Below are 23,292 nucleotides of genomic sequence, written 5' to 3'. Positions count from 1 at the left end.
TTTCTAAGAAAGTCAACTTGCATTCAATGTAAAGAATAAGAAAAAATAAATGAATAACAATTGATTCTAAACAACCTAACACATACAAATTTACTCCTATGTGATTTCTTCTTTATTAGCCTCCTTTAGCTCACCTAAGTAGAACCTCTGTGTTAATTGATATTTTTGTAACATTATATATATTCTGTTATTCCTCTTCAAACCATTTAGCTTCATCTTCTTCAGATTTTTAACTTGAGATAAATAAGTTAGTCATTCCTGAAGTGTACAAGCTAGGGAGTCCTGAACAGGGAAAGTCCTGCCAGGCTCCATGCTGCAATGTTAAGTGTAGCCAGTAGAGGCCACTCCTGGTACACACACACACACACACACACACACACACACACACACACACACACAAGTGGAAATGCTCTGGTGAGTTTATTGCACTTAACACTGAAGAACTTCAAGGAAGTCTAAGTGGTAGGAAAGGTAAGAGATTCTAGTTTCAAGTGATCCCAAACCACCTAGTCAAATACAACTTTACAAGGCACAGAAAGAAGCTCAATAATGCTTTGTATTTTCTTTCATAATGTGTTTTTCTCTTTGTAATATTAATATATTTTAGTAGTGCTTGAATTTGTTATTTAAAAAAACATTTACATTTTTATTTTTATACTTGTTAATCAATTTTTCTTCACATTTTTGTAGAGCAGTTACATACCTTTCAATCCTTGATTATCATCTATATGACATGCATAAATTTGTGGAGTATATAAATTTTGAAAATTAAAAAGCAAATTGAAATGTTGGAAAAGAAACACTCAAGTAATCAAATAAAATTTCACAGTAAAAACTCCATATAGCAGGCTAGATTAAGCTGAATATAGAATATTATGGATAGATGACACAGTTGAGAAAATACATTTATATATGAATGAAGAAAAGCAAATAAGAATGACCATAACATTCCAGAAATTAAGAAACCATGAGACAGAAGGAACTGAGATCAGTTCTAAAGACACCGGAAGCCTAATCAATAAAATTATAGAAGAAAATTACCCAAATCTAGAACATTTAAATACAAGTACATTTAAAACCTCAAGTAAGCATTAACAAACAAGAACCTCACTATGACAGACTATAACTGAGATGGCAAAACAACAGAAGTGAAAGCTCCAAGAGAAAGAAAGCTGTAAATTCACTTATATAGGTAAAGCCATCAGAATAATATCAGACCTATGAACACAAACTAAAATCCAGAAGAGTATGAGATCTATTTCAAGATTTGGAAGCAAATAATGGCTAATCAAGAGAAAACAAAACATTTGAAGGCCAGTGCAAATTAAAGCCAGTACTCTGGAAGATACTTATTGCTTGCTATATATAAAAACCATAGGAAAATATTGCAATAGTAGTTAAAAGTAAGGGCTCAAGGACTTAAATAGCCTAGAAAGTGATGGTAAGAACAAACAAATGGAATTGGATGAAATTTAAAAAGCAAGGAAAGTAATTGGCAGAGTGAAGGGGCAGCAGAGAGAGTGAGAGAAAATCTTCCCCAACTGTACATCTGATAGGCAATTAATATTCAAAATATTTTAGAAGTTCAATAAATTAAGCCCCAAAAAAGTATCCAATCAATGAAAGGGAAATTGAACTGATCAACCAGATTTTAAAGGAATAAACACAAATTCCCAATAATCTTATAAAAAATTACCTTCTCTATGCATGAGGGACATAAAAATTAAAACTACACTGAGGTTCCCTCTGACCCAACTGAAAATGGGTATTACTAAAACCAATGCTGACAAGGATCAAAGGACCCTAATACACGATTGTTGGAAATTTGAACTAGTGTATTTAGAGTGTAGTTCAGTATGGAGATTAAAAATACACCACTAAAAATTGACCAATCATGTGATCCTTCAGTATCATCCATGTTTGAATACTGAAGTAACCTTGAATCAGTATTCCACAGAAACACTTGTACATCTATATTGATGGTTTGATGAACTGATGAATGAACTGATCAATTAATTAAAGATAACATGGTATATAAACACAATGGAATTTATTCTGTAATAAAGAAATAAAGAATGATACCTGCAAGAAAATAGATAAAACTGAGATAGTAATATTAAGTAAATAATGGAGACTCAGAAAAACATACATAGTTGCTTTTTCTCGTATGCAGAATCTACATTTTAAATAAACACATTACATAACATCATACCATGCCATATAAAAATAAACAAAGGAGCATGTTGTACAGAAAGAGATATAAAGAGAGGAGGACCAGAGAGGATAATGGGAGAAAGACAAAAACATTTTCTCTCACATCTATATCTAACAAAAATGCAAATTCAAAGATCATTAAACTACTCCTTTATCACACAACTAATTGTCCTGAGGTCATTACCTGAGTAAAAACATCTTCCCAGTCTAGGAAACTATTCACTTTGGTTACTTCATTTCTGAGAACCAACTTTACCACTTGAAACTCAAGAGCTGAAAATAACACAGGAGAGTCCCTATAGCCCAGGTCAAGCATCCAGGAAAAGTATCTGAGGCTACTTCATAAAAATGCAGTACACCTTATGTATCTCATCTTCATTACCATTTAGAATATTCATTTCTTTGTATGTAATCATCTTGGAAGTAAAAAATACTTTTCTTTTAGTCTACATAAAGAAAGAATCCCCTCCATCCCATTACAATCAATATCGAGAACCAGGAAGCCAACAGGCAATGACCTAAACTTTCTACAAAGCTAAAATAAACTGAAAAAGGCGAAACACTACCCAGCACAGCCAATAGGTGATAATATGATCAGACTCTGAGGTAGACAAAGTTCTAATCATCTGTCTTGTCTCCTGTTCATGAACTAGTTCTAGCATGAAGAAACTAAGAACCAGAAGCAGGCGACTTGGCAAACCAGTTGAGTCCCTACTCATTCTACCTCTATTTTCATTGATCCGGCAACACCAGCATCACTGCTATTCCTACATATGATTCCACAAACTGATGTGTGAAATTCAATTCCTGTCACTCTTCTGGATGCGCATATGCTGTTTCTTTTTTCCTTAACAAGACATAATAATAACAGAAACCATTACATCTAAAACTTGTTCAGTTTGTATGTGAATTAGAATTACTAAATATAACACTGAATCATGACAAAGAAACATATTTATAGAATTTTTCAAGCATATTAAATTATACAATATATTTATTGGATACATTAACATTTGTTAGGCTAGGACGCATTAACCTCCTAATTTCCTGATTTTTTTGGTTACTATGCACCCTTTGTTCTATCTATGTATGTGGAGGTAGAGTTTGAATGATAGGCTTATGAACATGTGTGTAAGTGTGGAAGCACACATGCCTCAGCATGGAGATTAGAGGACAACCTCAGGAGCCAGACTCTGCTCCTTAACTTCCACCTTTGTTGAGACAGATCTCTTGCTGTTCATGCTATGTACATCTATAGCTATGCTGTACATCTTGTTATTCATGCTATGCTAGAATATCTCACACACATGCAATGAGGGATTCATTCTCTCATCTCTGTCTTCTATCCCACTATATAGACATTGGGGTTACAGACAAAGGCTACCATACAGGTTTTACAGGGACCCTGGGATCTGAGCTCAACTCTTATATTTAACAACAAACATTTTACCCATTGAGCCATCTACCCAGCCCATGAAGCCTCTTCCTAATCGGACATTCCTTGAAATAATCTGATGTCTTATACTATGCACACAGAAAATCTCACAGGGAGACGTTAAAAATATGACAATTAGTTGTTTCTCAACTTTTTGACTCTTCAGAAGCTAAATTAAAAATTGAGAAGAAGGATAAAACTTTCAACTTTCTCACTGACAAATAGAAATTGCTTTGTAATTATTGTGCTTAGCCATGACACTGTAATGAGACCACTACGCAATAAAAGGACAGCATACCGGTGCACTGATTACACGGAGAATGATTAACCACTGTATAAAATTGTGTGCCAAAGGTCCACAGAACCTTAGGACTCAGTATGACTTTCACCTGTGATACACCTATACAGCTATGAGACTCTGTCAATATAGTGAAAACACAGAAGACTATTTCCTTTTGGTGTGACCTTATTCAGAATTATTCATAGAAAAGGAACTGGGAAGCACTTCATAGTTGTAAATTTGAGACTACTTGCATATGATTTGAAATATTAGTGTCAAAATACAACAAAATAATTGTAAACAGAGCATATATATTTCACATTAGTAAAGAATGTTTAAGCACAGGTCTAGGGTATTTTAATGCATTTCATTCCAAGAGCAGGGAATATGTTATCACCCATGCTGTCACATGGTCATATGACATAGTTATAGTTAATAAAAAATTAAAGACTGGAACTTTTAATCAGTCATTGTTTCTGAAAGAATGCACTGTGGTTATTTTATATCCTATGTGATTTTTCAGTAATTATTTAATTTTCAACTCTAAGAAGCACTCTTTTCAAGCAACTAAGGGAATGCTGAGACAGAAGAAATAGTCTTCTAGAAGAGTACTCCAATTGGTATGATGTACCAAATGGTCAATGACCAAAGCATATATATGTAAGATTATACAGACATATATGTGTGTATGTGTGCCTGCATACAATTTAATGTTAAAATGCCATGAATATGAAAGAAATCAGGGAGGAGTGAGTATAGGGGAAAGCTTGGAGGGAGGGAAAGACAGTATATATAAATATAATCTAAAAAAGTTTTTTATTTTTATTTAAATTAGAAACAAAATTGTTTAACATGTCAATCCCAGTTCCTGCTCCCTTCCCTCCTCCTGTGCCTTCCACTAACTCCTTATCCTATCCCTTTTCTGCTCCCCAGGGAGGGTGAGGCCTTCCATGGGGACCTTCAAATTCTGTTATATCAATTGAAGCAGAGCCTAGACCCTCCCTCGTGTGTGAAACCCACAGAAACAGATGACCTGAACAATGGGAGCTCATGAACTCCAGACTGATAGCTGGAAAACCAGCATAGAATTGATCCAGACACCATTAATGTGGGTGTCAGTGAGGAGGCCTCAGCAATCTATGGGGCCTCTGGTAGTGGATCAGTATTTATCCCTAGCATACGAATGGACTTTGGGAGTCCATTTCACATAGAGAGATACCCTTTCAGCCTAGATCCCTTTGCTAGTCACTCCTCCCTCTCTGCAATTGGATACCAAGAGTTCAGTTCAGTGTTTAGCTGTGGATGTCTGCTTCTGCTTCCATCAGTTACTGAATGAAGGCTCTAGGATGGCATATAAGGTAGTCATCAATCTCAGTATCAGCGAAGAGCATTTAAGGTAGCCTCTCCACTATTGCTTAGATTGTTAGTTGATGTCATCCTTGTAGGTCTCTCGAATATTCCTTAGTGCCAGAATTCACTCTAAATCTACAGTGGCTCCAGGGTACTATATATGTCTCTCTTAGGGTCCTTGTTTCCTAGCTTCTCTGTCCAGATTCGGGGAAAGTAAGGGTCTCTTAAACAAGTTTTTTAAAAGACAAAGCTATGCTCTTAACCATGGGAGCAAATTGGAATTTTCACTGCAGAAAAATAATACTCTTAACTTTATTTCAGCCTTTACTCAATATAACAAACACTATGTCCTTCAATCTCCATCATTACATTCCTGTTCATTATTAAACCCCTCTAACCTGCTCTTATGAATGCAAATATGGATATTAATAACTCCTGAGTACCCTTTGGTTGGAATTCAGCATACTACCACAACTGGCCATCTCTCTGGTGATTTGAATATTTTTGTTTTTAATCCCGGTACCCAGTTGATCTACTTGGTTACCCAGTTGATCTATTTGGACATTAAACTATATGCCCACAAAACTGTTTGGATATCCTAAAAACAGGAAAATAACTGTTTTGCTCCATGAACAGCAAATTGTAATGTTGTTGTATCCTGCCCACAATCTACAATGATAAATTATCTTCTCTATAGAACCTTGAGGATGGTGAAAAAATGGAAGCAAATTTAAACAAATGTAATTGAGATTACAACATGAAAAGTTTTATATCTATAAATATGAATCTTTAGTATATAAAGAATTTATATACGTTATCAAAATTCTCATAATCTTATATGATAAAATCTTAGGTCTTCCTTTGTGCCTAAAACAATTAAAAAGTGGGATACAGGAAGTTGAGGGGGTGGGGGTAGAATAGGGAGAAGAGGGAATCATAGGATCGAATACAGATCAGGCACCAGAGCGACCTCGAGTGATCTAAAGGGATAACACCAACTGGCAAGCTAAGCAATAGTGGAGAGACCACCTCGAATGCCCATTCCTGATAATGAACTTGATGTCTATAACCATCCGGGAGCCTTCATCCCATGACTGATGGAAGCAGAGGCAAACACACAATTAATCACTGAACTGAACCCAAGGAACCCAGTGACAGAGAGAGAGGAGTGATGAGTAAATTGGCAAAGAATGGGCTGGCAAAACCAGCAGAGACAGCTGATCTGAACAGGGGAGAGCTCTTGGACCCCAGAGCAACAGTGGGGAGGCCAGCATGGGACTGATCTGGACCCCCCCAAATGTGAGTGTCAGCGAGAAGGCCTGGGAAACCTATGGGGCCCTGAGCTGTGGATCAGTGTCTATCCCTGGAATACAAACAGTCTTCGTGTGCCTATAGCACAAAGAGGGATGCTCTCTCAGCCTGGACTCTTAGGGGAGTACCTGGACCCTACCCAGAGTAAAATGACAGACTCTAGATATCCCCTATGTGGAAGGATTTGGCAATAGGGTGGGAGGGTGGGGGGGGAAGGGGAGTGCAGGAGGAGGGGAGGGAGAGGGACCTGGGATTGACATGTAAAACAAGCTATTTAAAATTAAAATAAAAAAATGATAAAAAGTGGGATACAGAATTAAACACAGAATTCTCAATACAGAAGTCTAAAATGACTGATAGACACTTCAGAAAGTGCTCAGCATCATTAGTCATCAGGGAAATACAAATCAAAACAACTCTGAGATACCATCTTACTCCTGTCAGAATGTCTAAAATCATAAACACCAATGACAGCTTATTCTGCAAGGGATGCGGAGAAAGAAAAACACTCCTCCACTGCAGGTGGGAGTGCAAACTTGTACAGCCACTTTGGAAATAAGTATGGAGATTCCTCAGAGAAATGGGAATTAGTCTACCACAAGACCCAGCAACTCCACTCTTAGGCATATATCCAAAAGATGCCCATTCATACAACAAGGACATCTGTTCAACTATGTTCATAGCAGCATTATTTGTAATAGCCAGAACCTGGAAGCAACCTAGATGCCCCTCAACTGAAGAGTGGATAGAGAAAATATGGTACATTTAACAATGGAGTAATACTCAGTGATAAAAAAAACAATGGAATCTTGAAATTTGCAGGCAAATGAATGACACTAGAAGAAATCATCCTGAGTGAGGTAACTCAGTCACAAAAAGACAAACATGGTATGTACTCACTCATATATGGATTTTAGAGATAGAGCAAATGATTACCAGCCCACATTCCACACCTCCAGAGAAGCTAGGAAACAAGGAGGACCCTAAGAGCAACATACATGGTACCTCAGAGAAAGGGAAAAGGACAAGATCTCCTGAACAAATTTGGAGCATGGGGGAGGGCAGAGGGAGCTAGGAGAAAGAGGAGGGGGAGAGGATGACATGAGAAAACAGAAAGTTTGAATCAGCGGTATACATGAGAGCAAAAAATGGACATATCATAATAGAGAGAGATGTTTTAAGAGAAATCTGGCACTAGGGAATTGTCTAGAGATCTACAACTATGACATCAACTAACAATCTAAGCAATGGTGGAAAGGCTACCTTAAATGCCCTTCCCTGATAATGAGATTGATGACTACCTTATATGCCGTCCTAGAGCCTTCATTCAGTAACTGATGGAAGCAGAAGCAGAAACCCACAGCTAAACACTGAGCTGAACTCCTGGAATCCACTTGCAGTGAGCCCATTCCACACAGAGGTATACTCTCTCAGCCTAGACACACAAGGGAGGGCCTAGGCTCTGCTCCAAATGATATGACAGACTTTGAAGATCCCCCATGGAAAGTCTCACCCTCCCTGGGGAGCAGAAATGGGATGGGACAGTGGGTTACTGGGGGATAGGGGAGGAGGTGAGGGAGAGGGAACTGGGACTGACATGTAAAACAAGCTTGTTTCTAATTTAAATTAAAAATAGGGGAAAATCACAATTCATTCCATGAAGGCTAAGGATATTGGACAATTACTTGATTGTCTTTCAGACATTTGAGATTCTTCTATCTGTTTAAATCTGTATCCCATTTTTAATTGGATCATTTGGTATTTTGATGTTTAGTTTCTTAAGTTCTTTACACATCCATCAGGGAAATGCAAATTAAAACAACTCTGATATACCATCTTACACTAGTCAGAATGACTAAGATCCAAATCACCAATAATAGCTTATGATGGAGATAATAAGTAAGGAGAACAACTCTTGGGAGTGCACACTTGTACAACCACTTTGGAAATCAGTATTGCCATTTCATTGAAAATTGGGACTCAATCTACCTCAAGACCCAACAACACCACTCTTAGGTATATACCAAAAAGAGACACTCTCAAACCATAGAGACATTAAGTCAACTATGTTCATAACAGCATTATTTACAATATCTAGAACCTATATGCCTCTCAGTTGAAGAATGGATAAAGAAAATGGATTAAAAACAATGGAGTACTACTCATCAGAAAAAATATTCACAACATGAAATTTGCATTCAAATTAATGAAACTAGAATAAAAACCATCCTTACTGAGGTAACTAAGACCCAGAAAAACAAACACAGTATGAACTTCCTCATAAGTAGATAATAAAGGAAAGGATAGCCATCCTATAGCCATGACTCCAGAGAAGCTAGGTAACAAGAGTGCTCAAAGAGAGATATAAGTGGATCCCCCTGGGAAATAGAATAACCCCTGAGAAAATTGAAAGCACAGTGGATGGAGAAGGGAAGGAAAGGCTGGAGAGAAGGAAGAAGGGGAGTGAGGAAGAGAACATATAGGAACTGGATGTTGGACATGGGAGAAGGATGGAGAGGGAAAGCAAGGAAAGAGATATATTGATTGAGTGAGTCATTACAGGGCTAGTGAGAAACTTGGCACTAAGAAAATTCCCAAGAATCCACAAAGATGACCCCATCTAAGACTGTAAGCATTAGTGGAGAAGGTGCCTGAACTGGTCTTTCCCAGTAATCAGATTGATGACTACCTTAATTATCATCACAGTCCCTTCATCCACCAACTGATGGAGGCAAGTGAAGAGATTCACAGCTAAGCACTGGGCTAAGCTCCTAGAGTCTAGTCAAAGAGAGGGAGGAGCAATAATATGAGAAAAGGTATCAAGGTCATTTTGGAGATACACACAGAGACACCTGATCTGAGCTAGTGGGACCTCAATGCCTATGGACTGACAGTTGAGAAAGCTGCATGGGACCAAACTGAGCCCTCTGAATGTGGGAAACATTCAGCAGTCTGTGAGGCCACTGGCAGTGTGACCAGGATTTATTCCTAGTACTTGAACTGGCTTTTGGGAGCCCATTCACTTTGAAGGGATACCTTGTGCAGTCTAGATTTAGTTTAAAGGGCCTTAGTCGAGCCTCAAACACATGTGTCAGATTTCCTTGACTCCTCATGAGAAGCCTTACCCTCTCTGAGGAGAGTATGATGTGTAGTAGTGGAAAGGGGGTAAGATGGAGAAGTAAGGGTGTGGGAACTGGGATTAGTATGTAAAATGAGAAAACATTGTTTTAAATTTTTAAAAAATTACATCAAAAAAGAATCAATTTTATATGTTTTTTCTAAATTTATTAAAATTGAAGTTGTTTCTGTTTCTTATTTATTTAAAAAGTAATGCTAGGACATACCCTCTGATGTATTATTGAATTAAATTTGTAAAGATTACCTTTTGTTTATAAGATGCAATTTTCTTAAGAAAAAAATTGAAAAAAATAAAGCATCCTTGGCATAATTTCTAGGTAGAGCTATGATCAACTCCTTCATCCTAAAGTGCCCCATCCTGACTTTCAATAGTCCTACTAAGCTGATTATCATGTTAACTCTTCAGGCTAGCCTATCTCAGGAATGCCTCACTCTTCAGTTCCAAGAGAGCATGGGGACTATTGGCCAGCATTCCCAGGTGTATCTCACCTTCCAGACTGTGTGCAGTGTTCTCTTGTTGACTCATGACTAGAGAAGTGCTGACTCATAAACAATTATTAACATTCATTCTCTGGTCTAGAAACACAACCTACCCCAAGTCTTAGATATTTATGAAATGGAAATCATCGTCTCCAAACACCATGCACAGACTTCCACCAAAACCAATTTTGTGTCATAAAAGCTCATTAAAAATAAAGCATAATTTGAGGATAGCAAGCAATATTTATTTCAAAACATCATGAAAATTAAACCCCTGTTCTTCAAAACCATTAGCTGGAGCTTCAACTGAATGTGAGAGTTGCGATGTAGCCTTTGATCACCAGAAATGAGACATCCACCAAACAGCATATGGGTCACATGACGAACACCACACAGTGACTTTGGGCAGAATCATGTTTAGGTGCTAATGTTAATATTCCTCAGAATATGGATATTCAGGGTGGTCAGCAAAACTAAAATAGGAAATAAAAAAAACACTCAGTTAATGATCCATTTCTTCAGTGTAAGGTATGACATCTAGGAAGTTACCATCTAAGTGAAAGTTAATCATTTTGTTCCCTGATTAGTTCCTGAAAGTAACATTCTTACAGACATTTGCAACTATGTATAAAAATGTTTTTAAAATATCATTTATAAACTATTTTCCATTTATTTCCCATTGCCTAGAACATAACACACTAAGACCAGTATTCATATATATCCATCTACCTTAGCTTCATCTATGCATCAATCAAAGAAAGAAGAGCCAAAAATCCTTCCCAACTTCCGTCTCCTACTGAAAGGAATACAGCATGTCACCTTAGTTCAAGTAACTCCATACATTGATCAACACAAAAATATATTAATATGCCTTATATATAATTTATGCCTACTACTTTCACTTCCACTTAAGTATTAGTAATCTGTTAATTATTCATTCACTGCCCATTATGTACAAAGTAATGTATTAGATTCAGTTGGGGAAGGAATGAGATTAGTAAAATGGGGTTCCATGTCCAAGGAGCTAACTATACAATTTGTAGACCTCTTCATATAAACAACAATCCAAAATATGTAGTGATAAAACCATTGTAACACAATTAATAAAAGACCCAGAGACTAGTAATTTGGGTTCAAGCTTCAAGCTGAAGATCAGAAAAGGTGATTCTCATTCCATCAAACCTCAGACTGTAATCCCAGACTGCTATACTCTCCCCATGGTGAGACTTCAGTGTCTTCCTATCCTCGATGTGACTGGAGAACCTGTTCCTGTCTTAAACACCTCTCACATGTCCTGGGATTAAAAGTGTGAGCTCTAATTCTCTTTTAGACTGATTCACTCTAATGTATCCCTGGGGGCCTTGAACTAACAAAGATTTCTCTGCCTTTATCTCTTGAGTGCTGGGATTAAAGGTATATGTAACTACATCCTGATCTCTATAGCTTGTGGCTGGCTTTGCTTTCTGAATCTTCAGGCAAGCTTTAATAAATCATAAATAATATATCACTACAGATCATTAATTCTTAAAGTGTGACAAGAATTATTATTTACAAAATGATTCACTCACTGAATTATATATCTTCTTTGCCTTCATTCTTCTCTATACTAAAAAAGTCTTAATAACAATACCATATATTCCAATTTTACAAGATACTGTTGATTTTCTTATCCTCTTTCAAACATTATCTTATTTTCTTCTATTGAGAAGTAAAATTCTAACAAGCAGAAGATATAGATATATAGATGATGATAGATACAGCCAGATTATAGATGGATAGAAGATGATTGATAGATATATGAATATGCAATATATGTATAAATATGCAGTCTTTGCTTGTAATTTATAACCTATTTTAAATTATCAACTTTTGTAACAGAGGATCATGAAGGAAAACTAAAGATAATTGAGTGGCTATTAATTCTCCTGAGCAATAGTGCTTTTTCCTGAAGGTTCTTTACCTAGTTTTGAGCATTATTTTCAAAGCCTTCTATATGTTTTGCAATGACACAACCAGATTTTCAAAATCTTGGAAAAAATGTTAGATTTGCTATCTCCATGGGAAACTTGCTACAGACAAATTAGGTATTTGGTTTCTGAACCATCATGGATGGAAGAGGGAGGGAGAGACTTAGTCCGGAAAAAAATTGAGGTGAGTCATTTATCAATAGTACTTACCACTTAACTGGAAGATATCGAAAATTTTTGTTCAGGCCTTCTAGGGTTTTCATATCCTCAGAAGACAACTGGAATTCAAAAACCTTTCAGAAAAACACAAAGGTTTTAGCATTTGAATGAAGCAGATTTTATATAGCAAAGGCAATGTGAGTAGTATGTATGCGCCTAAAAATGATGAACATTTTTACTAGAACTTTCTTGGCTTAAAAATACCAAATAAAATGAAAGAAAACTACTGTTGAGATATATTAAAATTGCACAATAACACAGAAACCAGGAAATCTCAATGGAAGCCTGAGAAAAATAAAAAACATTTAGCATCATTCAAAGATGGTGGCCACACATACATAATTTCCAAGAAATCTAAAACAAAAATTTGAAATACATCACACAGTGAGTTGAATGGGGAGTTAGATTTTGTAATCCAAGAACTGCATTTTAGAGAACAGTTTTGGGGAAAAGTAAATGCAAAGCCTTGGTAAACTAATGAAGGAGATTCAAACACCTGATTAGTGAAAAGACATGATGCTCAATCACAGAGTGAAAGTATGAAGATTGGAGTAAGAACCAGTTTTTAAGCAAGTAATAAAAAGAGAAGGAAAATAAGTAAAATTGGGAGAAGGCAATTTAGCAAACTTCTGAATTTGCATAACAATCACTATTGAGACTATGTAAATACAGCAAACTGATAGACCATGCTTCTTTTTATTTGAGAAAATAGATCATCTCTTTTTTGACTACCTAGATTTACAAATTATTGCATTGTCATATTTTTACCCTTGAATGACCAGTGCTCATTTGTTGAGTGTGTGTGTGTGTGTGTGTGTGTGTGTGTATCATTTTCAAATGATCATACATATGTCAGTTTCAAATAATTATAGATATCACATCACATTGCATATATTTACATATGATAAATATTATGTATATTTGATGTATGATTTTCCATATATATTTTTCACACATATAAATACATATAAATTCCAACATCATCAAGGAATCACCCCTACACACTTCTGCATATGTTCCAAGTTATTTATTACAAGAACTGGACTTAGGGTCCTACTCCAGCAGTATTCCTAGGAACACAATCAATACTTGACTACAACAGTGAGGCAATTGTAGTTGCCCGTCAGGCTTAAGTATCAGACTCACCTTTGGTTCAATTGCTTTTCTGGTTTAATATCAATTTTTTATTAAATTTAGTCATTATTTTGCATCCCGACTGCAGTTCCCCTCCCTCCTCTCCTTTCATCCTCTCTCCTCCACTCTGGCCACCCCCTCTCAATTCATTCATCCTGTTTCTGTTCAGAAAGGGGCAGGCCTCTCATTTGGGACTACAAAACTTGGCATACCAAGGTGAGACATGACTAAGCTCCTCCAAATGTATTAAGGCTGGACAAGTCAGCATACTCATTTATTAGTGAATATTACCTGTAAAATAAGGGATAATCGTGATATAATTCACAGACGTAGAGAGGACAGGTAACAAAGAGGGACCAAGGAGGAGGTATGGATCTCCTGGGAAAGGAAATAGAAGAGACTGGTGCAGATGGAGATGGGAACATGTGGCATCTGGTTAGGGGTAGATGAAGGGAGAGAGTATTGAAAGACATGATGGGAAGTGGGGGCAGGGCATTAAAGGTTAAGGCAGAAACCTGGTACAAAGGAAGGTCCCAGAAATCTACAAGGATGACCCCAGCTAAGCCTTCTAGTAATGGCAGATTCTTATCCTGAGTTGGCCTTCTGTGTCTGTGGCAGATGTCTAATGGAGGGAATGGGATGCAGCCCAGCCACACAACCTTTAACCAACAGTCTGTCCTGCCTATGAGAAGTATATGGGGTGGGCTGTAAAGGTGGCATGGACATTGTGGCAGTGACCTATCAATGACTGGTCCAGCCTTAGACCCATATCATATTAGTGAGCCCAACCCTGATACTACCTAGAGCACCAGGACACAGAGGTTGGAGGGCCCAGAGAGCTAGGATAAAACCAAACATGATTGAGAAGAAAAAAAGGCAAGGAAATGATGCCTAATGATATTCTGCTACACTCATGTTTTGTCTACTACCCCAAGTGTGATCAGAGAGACTTTATCCAGTAATTAATGGAAACAAATGCAGGGACCTACCACTAAACACTGAACTGAGTCAGGGAATCCTGCTTAAAAGAAGGCAGAAAGATTGTATTGTATGAATGGGGGAGAGGGGTAGTTCAAGGACATCACATGTCCTTGAACCCATAAAAACAACACTCCTAGGCTCATAAGAGCTCAGAGTCTGGACTGACAGCCAGGGAGCCTGCGTGGGACCAATCTATTCGCTATATACATATGTGTGGCAATGGCATAGTTTTCTCTATTTGTGGGACTTCCCCTAGTGAGAACAAAAGTTATCACTAACCCTTTGCCTGGCTTTGGGGAGTCAATCCACACTTACTGATCTGCACACTATTGAAGTGTTTTTACACCTTCACCCACTGAGATGATGTCTATTTCCTACCCTTTGAAGATTGACTGCTGTGTAACTTGCATTGGATAGCTAAACTTCACAGAAGCCACGATGTGTCAACCCTGTGCTTGTCATAAAAGGCTTCTCACTGCCTTGGTGTAGGGCTAAGTGCAGACATAAGCCCTAGGAAACTTGTCACTTGTATCTAACCTATATGGAATGGAGGAAAAGTTAAATCAGTCTACTGTACTGGAGAGGCCTCATTGTCCTGACGATATGTACAGTAGTTCCTCAAACATATGTGAAGCAACTGAGCATAAACAAATACTTTTCACTGAATTCAGGCTAAAGTAAAGCAAGTATTTAAATCAAAGAACACTAAGGGAATAAATGTTATTTATATTAAATTTCTACTTAAGAATGATTTCTTTAGTAACTAAACATTTTATACTATAATAAAGCATACGTACATGAAAATTTTAAAAATCAGCCCAGGTAAATGAAAAAGACTGGAAAATAATATATATTAATACCTGAGCATTCAATGAATTAAAAGTAAAGCATAGAAATTTCTAGAATCAAAATTACTCAGTCCAGAACCCTTATTTCAGAAAATAAAACAGAGGGTCATGGAAAAGAGGTATGTAGTATTTGACTAACAACCCAAAGCAAATTCTACATAGACTCCAAGACTAAATCTATTAAGTCATGATGCTGTTTATTTCATATACAAAACATTTCTCAATGCACCTGAAAGCTCACATGCATAGGAAATGTTAGAAATATAGATTTGATTTCAATAATGTTCAGATAGTTGAAGGAAACAAGTATATGGAAGACACTATTTACAGAACTAATCACCTGCAAATTCTCTTTCATCTCATTTTCTTTGAAACTCTGGGCCAGGGGCACAACTCCACGCTGAACAAGGTAACGAAGTGCAATCAGGGCGGGACTTCGCTTATTCTTTTTGGCCACATCACAAAGAACTGGGTCATTCAAAAGAACCGGAGAGTTCTGGTCCACACTAGTAGCAAAGTAGAAATGAGCTCCTGAGGGCAAGGTTTTGGTTTTGCTATGGTGCTACAAAACATATGCGAAGGTACATTCCAGACTAAGCATATTGGTTATGGACAGCTGTCAACTGGACAAAGTAGAACCATCTGGACAATAAGCCAGGGGATGAACCATTTCCCTGACAGAGGATCCTGGACTGTATAAATGGAGAAAGTGGTCAGAGAATACATGTTCATTTGTCATTCTCTGCTTCTTGACTGAACTGAAGAGATGACCTGCTTCAAGTACCTGACATCCTAACATGCCTGCCATTATTGTCTATACACTGAAACTGTGAACCATGGGTAACCCTTTCTCCCTGAGATTACTATTGTCTGAGTATTTTATCAGAGCAACAGGAAATAAAAAGAACTAAGATGCCAAGTCTACTAAACCAGCAGGTTTGGCTTCAGCAGATTCTTCTAAAGGAAGATCCCACTCTCCCTGAGAACTGAGGGTCATGATGCTAGTTGACATTCTTTTTCAAGTATACTCTTTATTACCATTCTTTATATCTTTGTGTTCCCAGAGCACCAAAAGCAACCAGAACAATGTCTTTTGATTTGCAGTAATCCAGCAGCTTACTCTGGTTATTATAAATATGACATTCAACCTATGAAAGAATATGATACAAAGATATCAGAGTATATAAAATGCTCATACATGACAAAAATTCTTGAAATTAATAAAATAAGAAAATTGTATGCAATGTCACACTTGAATTTAAAAGATCAAACTGTTTCAGTTTTTCTTCAGATGAAAGAACTACTTTTGGAGGATTCTGCTAATAACATTTGGCTGGGTAAGTTTTGGAGCCAAAAAAAATGTTAGTGATCCTTAAGGCAGCTCAGTGTTTAAAGATGTCAGCTGCTGAGATAACAAAAATCATAAAGAAAAACTACAATATGATGGTGAGACCATCTAACCTCCACATAAGTCTTGAACACTGAGTGTTTTTTATTATAACTCAGTCTTTCAACAAAATATGTCATGCCTACCTATTAGTCTCTGTTCAGGGAGAAGATCATTTTTCCTGCCCTGAACTTCTGCCCGCTGGACCAACTTTAAATTTACACATTTGCCAGCAGTGGAGTATATCTACATTCTCGTCAATATTTTAATAGTCCATGCTCAAATTTAGACCCTCCCATGTCTTTGAAACAGAGGTGCTGCTCTCCAAATCTTCCTTTCCACAAAATGAAAATCACTTGGAATTTGGACGTAGGGCAAATAAACAAGTGTCATAGTACAGAGTGAGGAAAAGCATGAAAGATGGGGAGGGAGGATGAATTCTTACCTGATTGCACACAGGTTTGTACTTAAGCCCTGGTTTATTCAGGATTCTCTCTAACTGCCTGTGATTAAAGTTGGACACTCCAATAGACTTGACCAATCCTGCATCCTTACACGTCTCCAATGCCTGGTGATGAGAAAGGGGTTATGAAGGGTTATACTTGCAATTTTCTATGTCAATATAAAGAGAAGATGGAGCACTTACAAGGAAAATTATCTAGAGCTAGACATATAGACATATAGACATATAACAGTACCCTCGTGTAAACGGCCCTAAAAAAGGTGGAGACCGGTGCATTGCCCAAATGATCACTGAACTTATATATGAAGAAATCAAGATAATGGTGATAATGAAAACTATGATATCAGCCAAAGAGGAATTTTCATGACATCACTAGAAATGTCATGATGCTGCTATGTAAGGTGCCAAAAATAAAACCACATATCCTATTATCCTAAACACCTTCCACTCCCACTCCAGCAAATATGTATTTATGTAAATGAATTTCTACAACCAAGGGAAAACAAAATGATTCTCTCTCCCTCCCTCTGCTTGCTTTATTGTCCTTTTGAAAAGTACTCACCTCCCACGTGGCACAGAAATCCACTGTGTCCAACAGTAATTTCCCTTGTCCATCTGCTGGAAAATCATTATTCCCTGACTAAAAGACAAGTGTTATTAAAGAAAATCTCACAAAACATGTGTCACACCTATAGTAATGTTTTAAGCATATCCTGGAAGAGCTGGAGAGATAGCTTATTGACTAAACATTTGCTTCTCTTTCAGAAGACCTGGTTCAATTCCCAGCACCTACATGGTGGATCACAACTATTTGTAACTAAGTCCCATAGATCCTACTCCCCTCTTCCTGCCTCCATACACATTAGGGCACAGATATACATACAAAGAACATATTCATGCAATTAAATAAATACCTTAAATTTTAAAGAATATCTTGGAAATAAGACACTAAACTGACATAGAGAGTGAAGTATCATTATATTTACTGTGCTTACCAATGATACTTATGAGGAGTTGTAAAAATTATCTGTAGGAGCTTAGTTTCACTGTTTTCTCTTACATCAATTATATGAATAATTAAATATTTTCTTAGAATAATTTATTTTCAGAATTATAATATAATGACATCACTTCCTTCCTTGAACCCCTCACATGTATGCTCAGCTATCTCTTAGTCTCATGGCCTTCCTTAGTTGTTATTACAAACACACACACACACACACACACACAAATATGTGTAATTCCTTCACCTGAATAATATTTTCAAACAACAAAATGAGACGTCATAATTGACTTGTAGTTTTTGTCTACTCTTTCTTTTGGAAAAAAAGGAAATATTTCACATTCACTGGGAAGAAGTCATTGCATATCCTTGACCTCCAGCAAGAATTTATACCAATCCTGCCCCAGGATAAATAATACATATGAATACATGTGAGTCAATGGTGGCCAATCAGGACTGTGGGCAAGATTGATTGTGATAAGAAAAGATGCAGAGAAGCCATAAGGTGTCAATGACCTTGAAGCTGAAACCATCTTGGGGCCACATTTGCCATCCAAAAAAAATCTAATAATAAAAATATATATAAAAGACTTGTAAATATAAGATTTTCTGGAAGTTACTTCTAATCTGTCATTCTGACCATTTCTTCGACACCTCATTTCATAATCTAGTAAACTCTTTAGGAAACCCATTCAGAAGATTAATAACAAAAATCAACTTTATATTTAATTGTAATGGAAACTTGCCTCAACCATACATAAAAAATGATATCCATGTCTCCATGAAAAAATGCGTACATTTGAAAATACAAATCACCCACCTTCATCGGCACTGGGAAATGCATAATGTAAAGATCAACATAGTCCAGTTGAAGATTTTTCAATGATTTTTCCAAACTGGGCCGGACCAGCTCTGGCCGAAAGCAAGTGCACCAAAGCTACAAATGTTGAATGAGGGAAATTGTGATCAATTAATAGATTTCCCAAACATGCATGCTTAATTATACTAATACTGAAATATTTTCTGTACTAGAAGGAAAGTTATAATCATTCCCTTTAACACGCAATTTACTTTACCCTTACTTAGCAATGTAAATTCAGTTATATATTTTTGTTATTGGTAGTTCATTTAATGAACAATGAAAGGAAATTACTCAAGAAATAAAATTCATACTAATAATAATGTCTAATAACTGAATTATTTTCATACAGATTATAATCTACCATTACTTTCTCTTACAGAATTATGCAACTGAGACCTTTAACCATTTTCTGGTCCAGTATCATAATTTTCATTTCCCTACATTATATTTCAATAATTTGCACTTGTATACTATAAACACTGTACCTTTGTAGTGATGAACATGTCTTCTCTCTTTACATCACCAGCTTTAATCTTGCTTTGAATGGCTTGTCCTATCTCCTCTTCTACATGATATACATAAGCAGTATCAATATGGCGGTACCCAACACCTATAGCTAGTTTTGTAGCCTCCACTGACTTACTCTTTGGAACCTAGAGGAACAACCAAAAGAAGTATTTAGATAGGCATGTTCTGAGTGCTAGCTCAGAGTGAGACTAGATGGGAGTTTACTAGACTAGAAAGAATTTTCTTTTTCAAAGTCATCCTCAGACCACTAATCCCCAATCCTTGAATTCCCACTTTCTATTCTGTAAAACAAAATGAATTCTCCAAAAATACTGTAGATATCACAGAAAAGTAAGTATCTCCACAGACTCAGAGTTTGCCTACACTTTGTCCCATGCTTGAGGCAATGAGACAAAATCCACTTTCTCAGGGTCTTCCCTAATTAATAGAAAGACTTTCAGATTCAAGAATCTCTTTATATCCATGTATCCTGCTTACTCACTGGTACTGATGAATACCAAGCTCAACTGCTTGCTTAAATGTCACACTCAATTTACATAGTGGATTTACTAAGCAAAATGAATACAAGGAAGTCTGCTTGGGACAAAGCACAATTACATAAAGACTCTTGCATGACCCCAGCTAAGACACTGTCACAAAAGGATGAGAAAGCAAAGAGCTCAGCTTCCAAGCAAGGCCAGGGACTTAGATAAAGTCTTTCTGCATATCCATTCTCTTCGTCTGAGAGACTTAAATACTAGCAGGAAAAGAAAATCTACCCTAGGACTATATCCACATTAAACACAAATTACCTAAACCAAGTTGGAGATTATTCATTTTGGGGTGTCAGCACTTTCAATCAAAGATCATTTGTTTAAAAATGGTAAGACTGGAATTAAATCTAAAATTACTGCCTTGACTGTGAGATTTGGATAACTGTATGGCAGTTCTTTGATTAAAGGATAAGGTGTGGGCTGGGGAGATATCTCAATCAATTGTGTTTGAAACAATGCTCAGAATCTTAGTTCAGACCACCAATCCCCATGTAAAAGGAGAGTATGACATGGTGGCATACACGTGTAAACCCAGTGCTTGGGCAAGCAAAACCGGGGTGATCCCAGAAGCTCACAGAACTGCCAACCCAGCTGAATGCCTGAGTTCCAGACTGACTGGGGGACCCGACCTCAAAAAATAAATAAATAAAGTGAGACCAGTGGAGGAAGACTTTGTCCTCTAGCATACACAAATGTACACAAACATGTATATATAAAACACATACAAAGTTGTTTAAAAAGGAAATCAGACTACCTTTTCTGATTATTTAGATAACTTTTACAGTTATCTTTCCATAATAAACACAGTGACTAAAATTCTGGCTTGTACCACCATCTCTGAATACCAGCTCTCACTTTTCTAAGAATGAAGTCACATTATGAGTCAACAACCCTGAGGCTGTAACAGTGGCCTTGACCTATTCCTGGTTTTTGTGCTACTTTGTAAAAGTAACAAATACTGTGATTATCTCCATATTTCTCTATGCATAAATCTAACACAAAGGAAATGCACAAATTTGACATTAAGGGAAATAACCTTTTGACACAGAATTAAAAAGTCTCAGGAGGTTTACAAAATAAGAAATTCATTCCATATTAAGAGACAGCAAACCTTGATGTTTTCAGATCTAGAGAACAGAATACTCTAAATCCAACATGCATTAATGAAGACTAATATTTCACACTTATGTTTCTAGGTTGTCCTTCCCCCTGTCATAAGGATAAGTTATAAGTCCTAATAAGTTTCCCAGAGTTGAGAATTTGTAAATGGGATACCTTTCTTAGCCCTGGCGCAGCATTCACTGTGTGATGCTGAAGACTATACCAAAACAAAACTGAAGTACTCTTCAGATATTGTTTCATGAATTAATCTACAGGGAAACTCCTTGAGTTACCACACTAATTTCTCTGCATCTTGCCTTCTTAGAAAATGGTGTCATGCTTTATATAAATAAACAGAAAAGTGCCCTCTTACACTAATACAAGAAAACTGATAGGTAATCTGGTGACTTTCTTCTCTTCTATCAAGCTGAGAAACATAGACATAGGAAAAATATAGTGCCGAGAATTGTTAGGTCATAGACATGTTTCATTAAGGTAAGAGCTCACTGAATGAAGATTCACATCTTCACTTGTAGAGCTGACAGGCCCCAAACATGAACAGTAAATTGACAGGCAGGCCTGACCAGAAAAGCAAAACTAAGCAAAAAGACACAGCCTCATTCTGCCAAGCCTACAACAAGAAAAACCAGGGAACATAAACAAATTTTATTCCTATCACTGAAGTCCCTGACAGAGTTATTATAGTAAATGTCCCAACATCACTGATGCATATGCCCTATAGCGCCATCATATCCAACTCTAACACCCACCCTCAAAGAAAATGTTTGAAGAGTCAGGCCTTCCCTTTGTTCTCTATTAAGTGTGCCTCTCTGCTGGATCACCAGAAGCAGGGATTTTTTTCCCCAGACAAGTACAAGCATGAATACAGACCCTATTCTGACACAATCTTGACTCAACCTGTCTAAGAAAACAGCTTGGTCTCCTGCCCACAGCCACCAATTGCAGCTGTTGTAACATCTGTTTAACAGGAATAATAAACCTGTGGGGACCCAATCAAACCCTGTTGTCTGCTTGACTATCTGTCTTCTTATACATGGAATAGCGCTGTCCTGGAAATGATGAGAATCAAGTATTCTTACCTCATTGGGTTTATAGGTGCCAAAACCCAGAGCAGGAATGAAGTGTCCATCGCTTAGAGCGACAAACTGCTGTTTGGAACTCATTACCTGTTACTCCTCTGCCTAAGCAAGTCCTGAATTTTCTGATGCCCTAAAGGGGGAAGTCAGTGAACATCATATATCAAAGTTCTGTCTAATGGCTAACAAGTAACACTTCCATTGTGGTGGTTAAACATTCCTATTTACTGGCCAATGTTTAAATATTTCTACTCTATGGCTAATGATTAGCTAGTGCTAGTACCTGGCTAATTTTTAATTGTTTTTTATTATTTATTTTTAAGTTTAAATTTAGATTAGAAACAAGGCTGCTTCACAAGTCAGTTCCAGGTCCCTCTCCCTTTCCCTCCCCTCCTCCCATGCCCTCTCCCCAACCCCACCCCATTATCCCCTCATTTCCCCAGGGAAGGTGAGGCCCTCCGTGGGGGTGTCCATAGTCTGTCATTTCATCCAGGGCAAGGCCTAGACCCTCCCCCCAAGAGTTCAGGGTGAGAGTGCATCTCTCATTGTTGGATGGGAGTCCAAAGTCCATGTGTATACTCCGGATGAATACTGATATACTGCCCAAGGCTCAATAGATTACCTAGGCCTCCTCACTGACACCGTCATTCAGGGGGTCTTGATCAGTCAACCTGGCTAATTTTTAAACAATACTAATGAATGCCTAATGTATAAATTAACAGCCAACAGAAAAGAGGAGGCAGTATAATAAAGCATTATCTCACATGGAAGAAGAGAATCCACTCATTTTCATAAGAAGGATGAATTCTAAACAAAGTACTATATGCAGATAAAGAATTTGTTTTCTGTAAATTTCCCTTTCTTATCACATATATTTGAGAAGATATTGATTGGCCAATTACAATACTTAAGACACTTACTGTCCTTTAGACATTATGAAGCCTCTGCTTAACCAGGCATC

At 37.1% G+C, this 23,292-nt stretch overlaps 1 protein-coding gene across 1 annotated transcript; it reads right to left on the bottom strand.

Moving 5' to 3' along the window:
* Nucleotides 1–10,431: 10,431 nt before the first annotated feature.
* Nucleotides 10,432–22,418, bottom strand: LOC101842245 (aldo-keto reductase family 1 member C13-like). The gene is made up of 9 exons (NM_001310556.1): nt 22,335–22,418; nt 19,558–19,725; nt 19,031–19,147; nt 17,770–17,847; nt 17,190–17,312; nt 16,396–16,505; nt 15,698–15,863; nt 12,386–12,468; nt 10,432–10,681 (listed from the first exon to the last, which is right to left on the bottom strand). The coding sequence occupies exons 1-9, from the start codon at nt 22,416–22,418 to the stop codon at nt 10,639–10,641; spliced, it is 972 nt and encodes a 323-aa protein (NP_001297485.1). The 3' UTR covers nt 10,432–10,638.
* Between the last annotated feature and the right edge of the window lie 874 nt (nt 22,419–23,292).

The sequence above is a fragment of the Mesocricetus auratus genome, unplaced genomic scaffold, assembly GCF_017639785.1.
Source record: "Mesocricetus auratus isolate SY011 unplaced genomic scaffold, BCM_Maur_2.0 Super-Scaffold_100013, whole genome shotgun sequence".
In the NCBI taxonomy this organism is placed as follows: Eukaryota; Metazoa; Chordata; class Mammalia; order Rodentia; family Cricetidae; genus Mesocricetus; species Mesocricetus auratus.
This window is presented reverse-complemented; position numbering and strand designations above follow the sequence as displayed.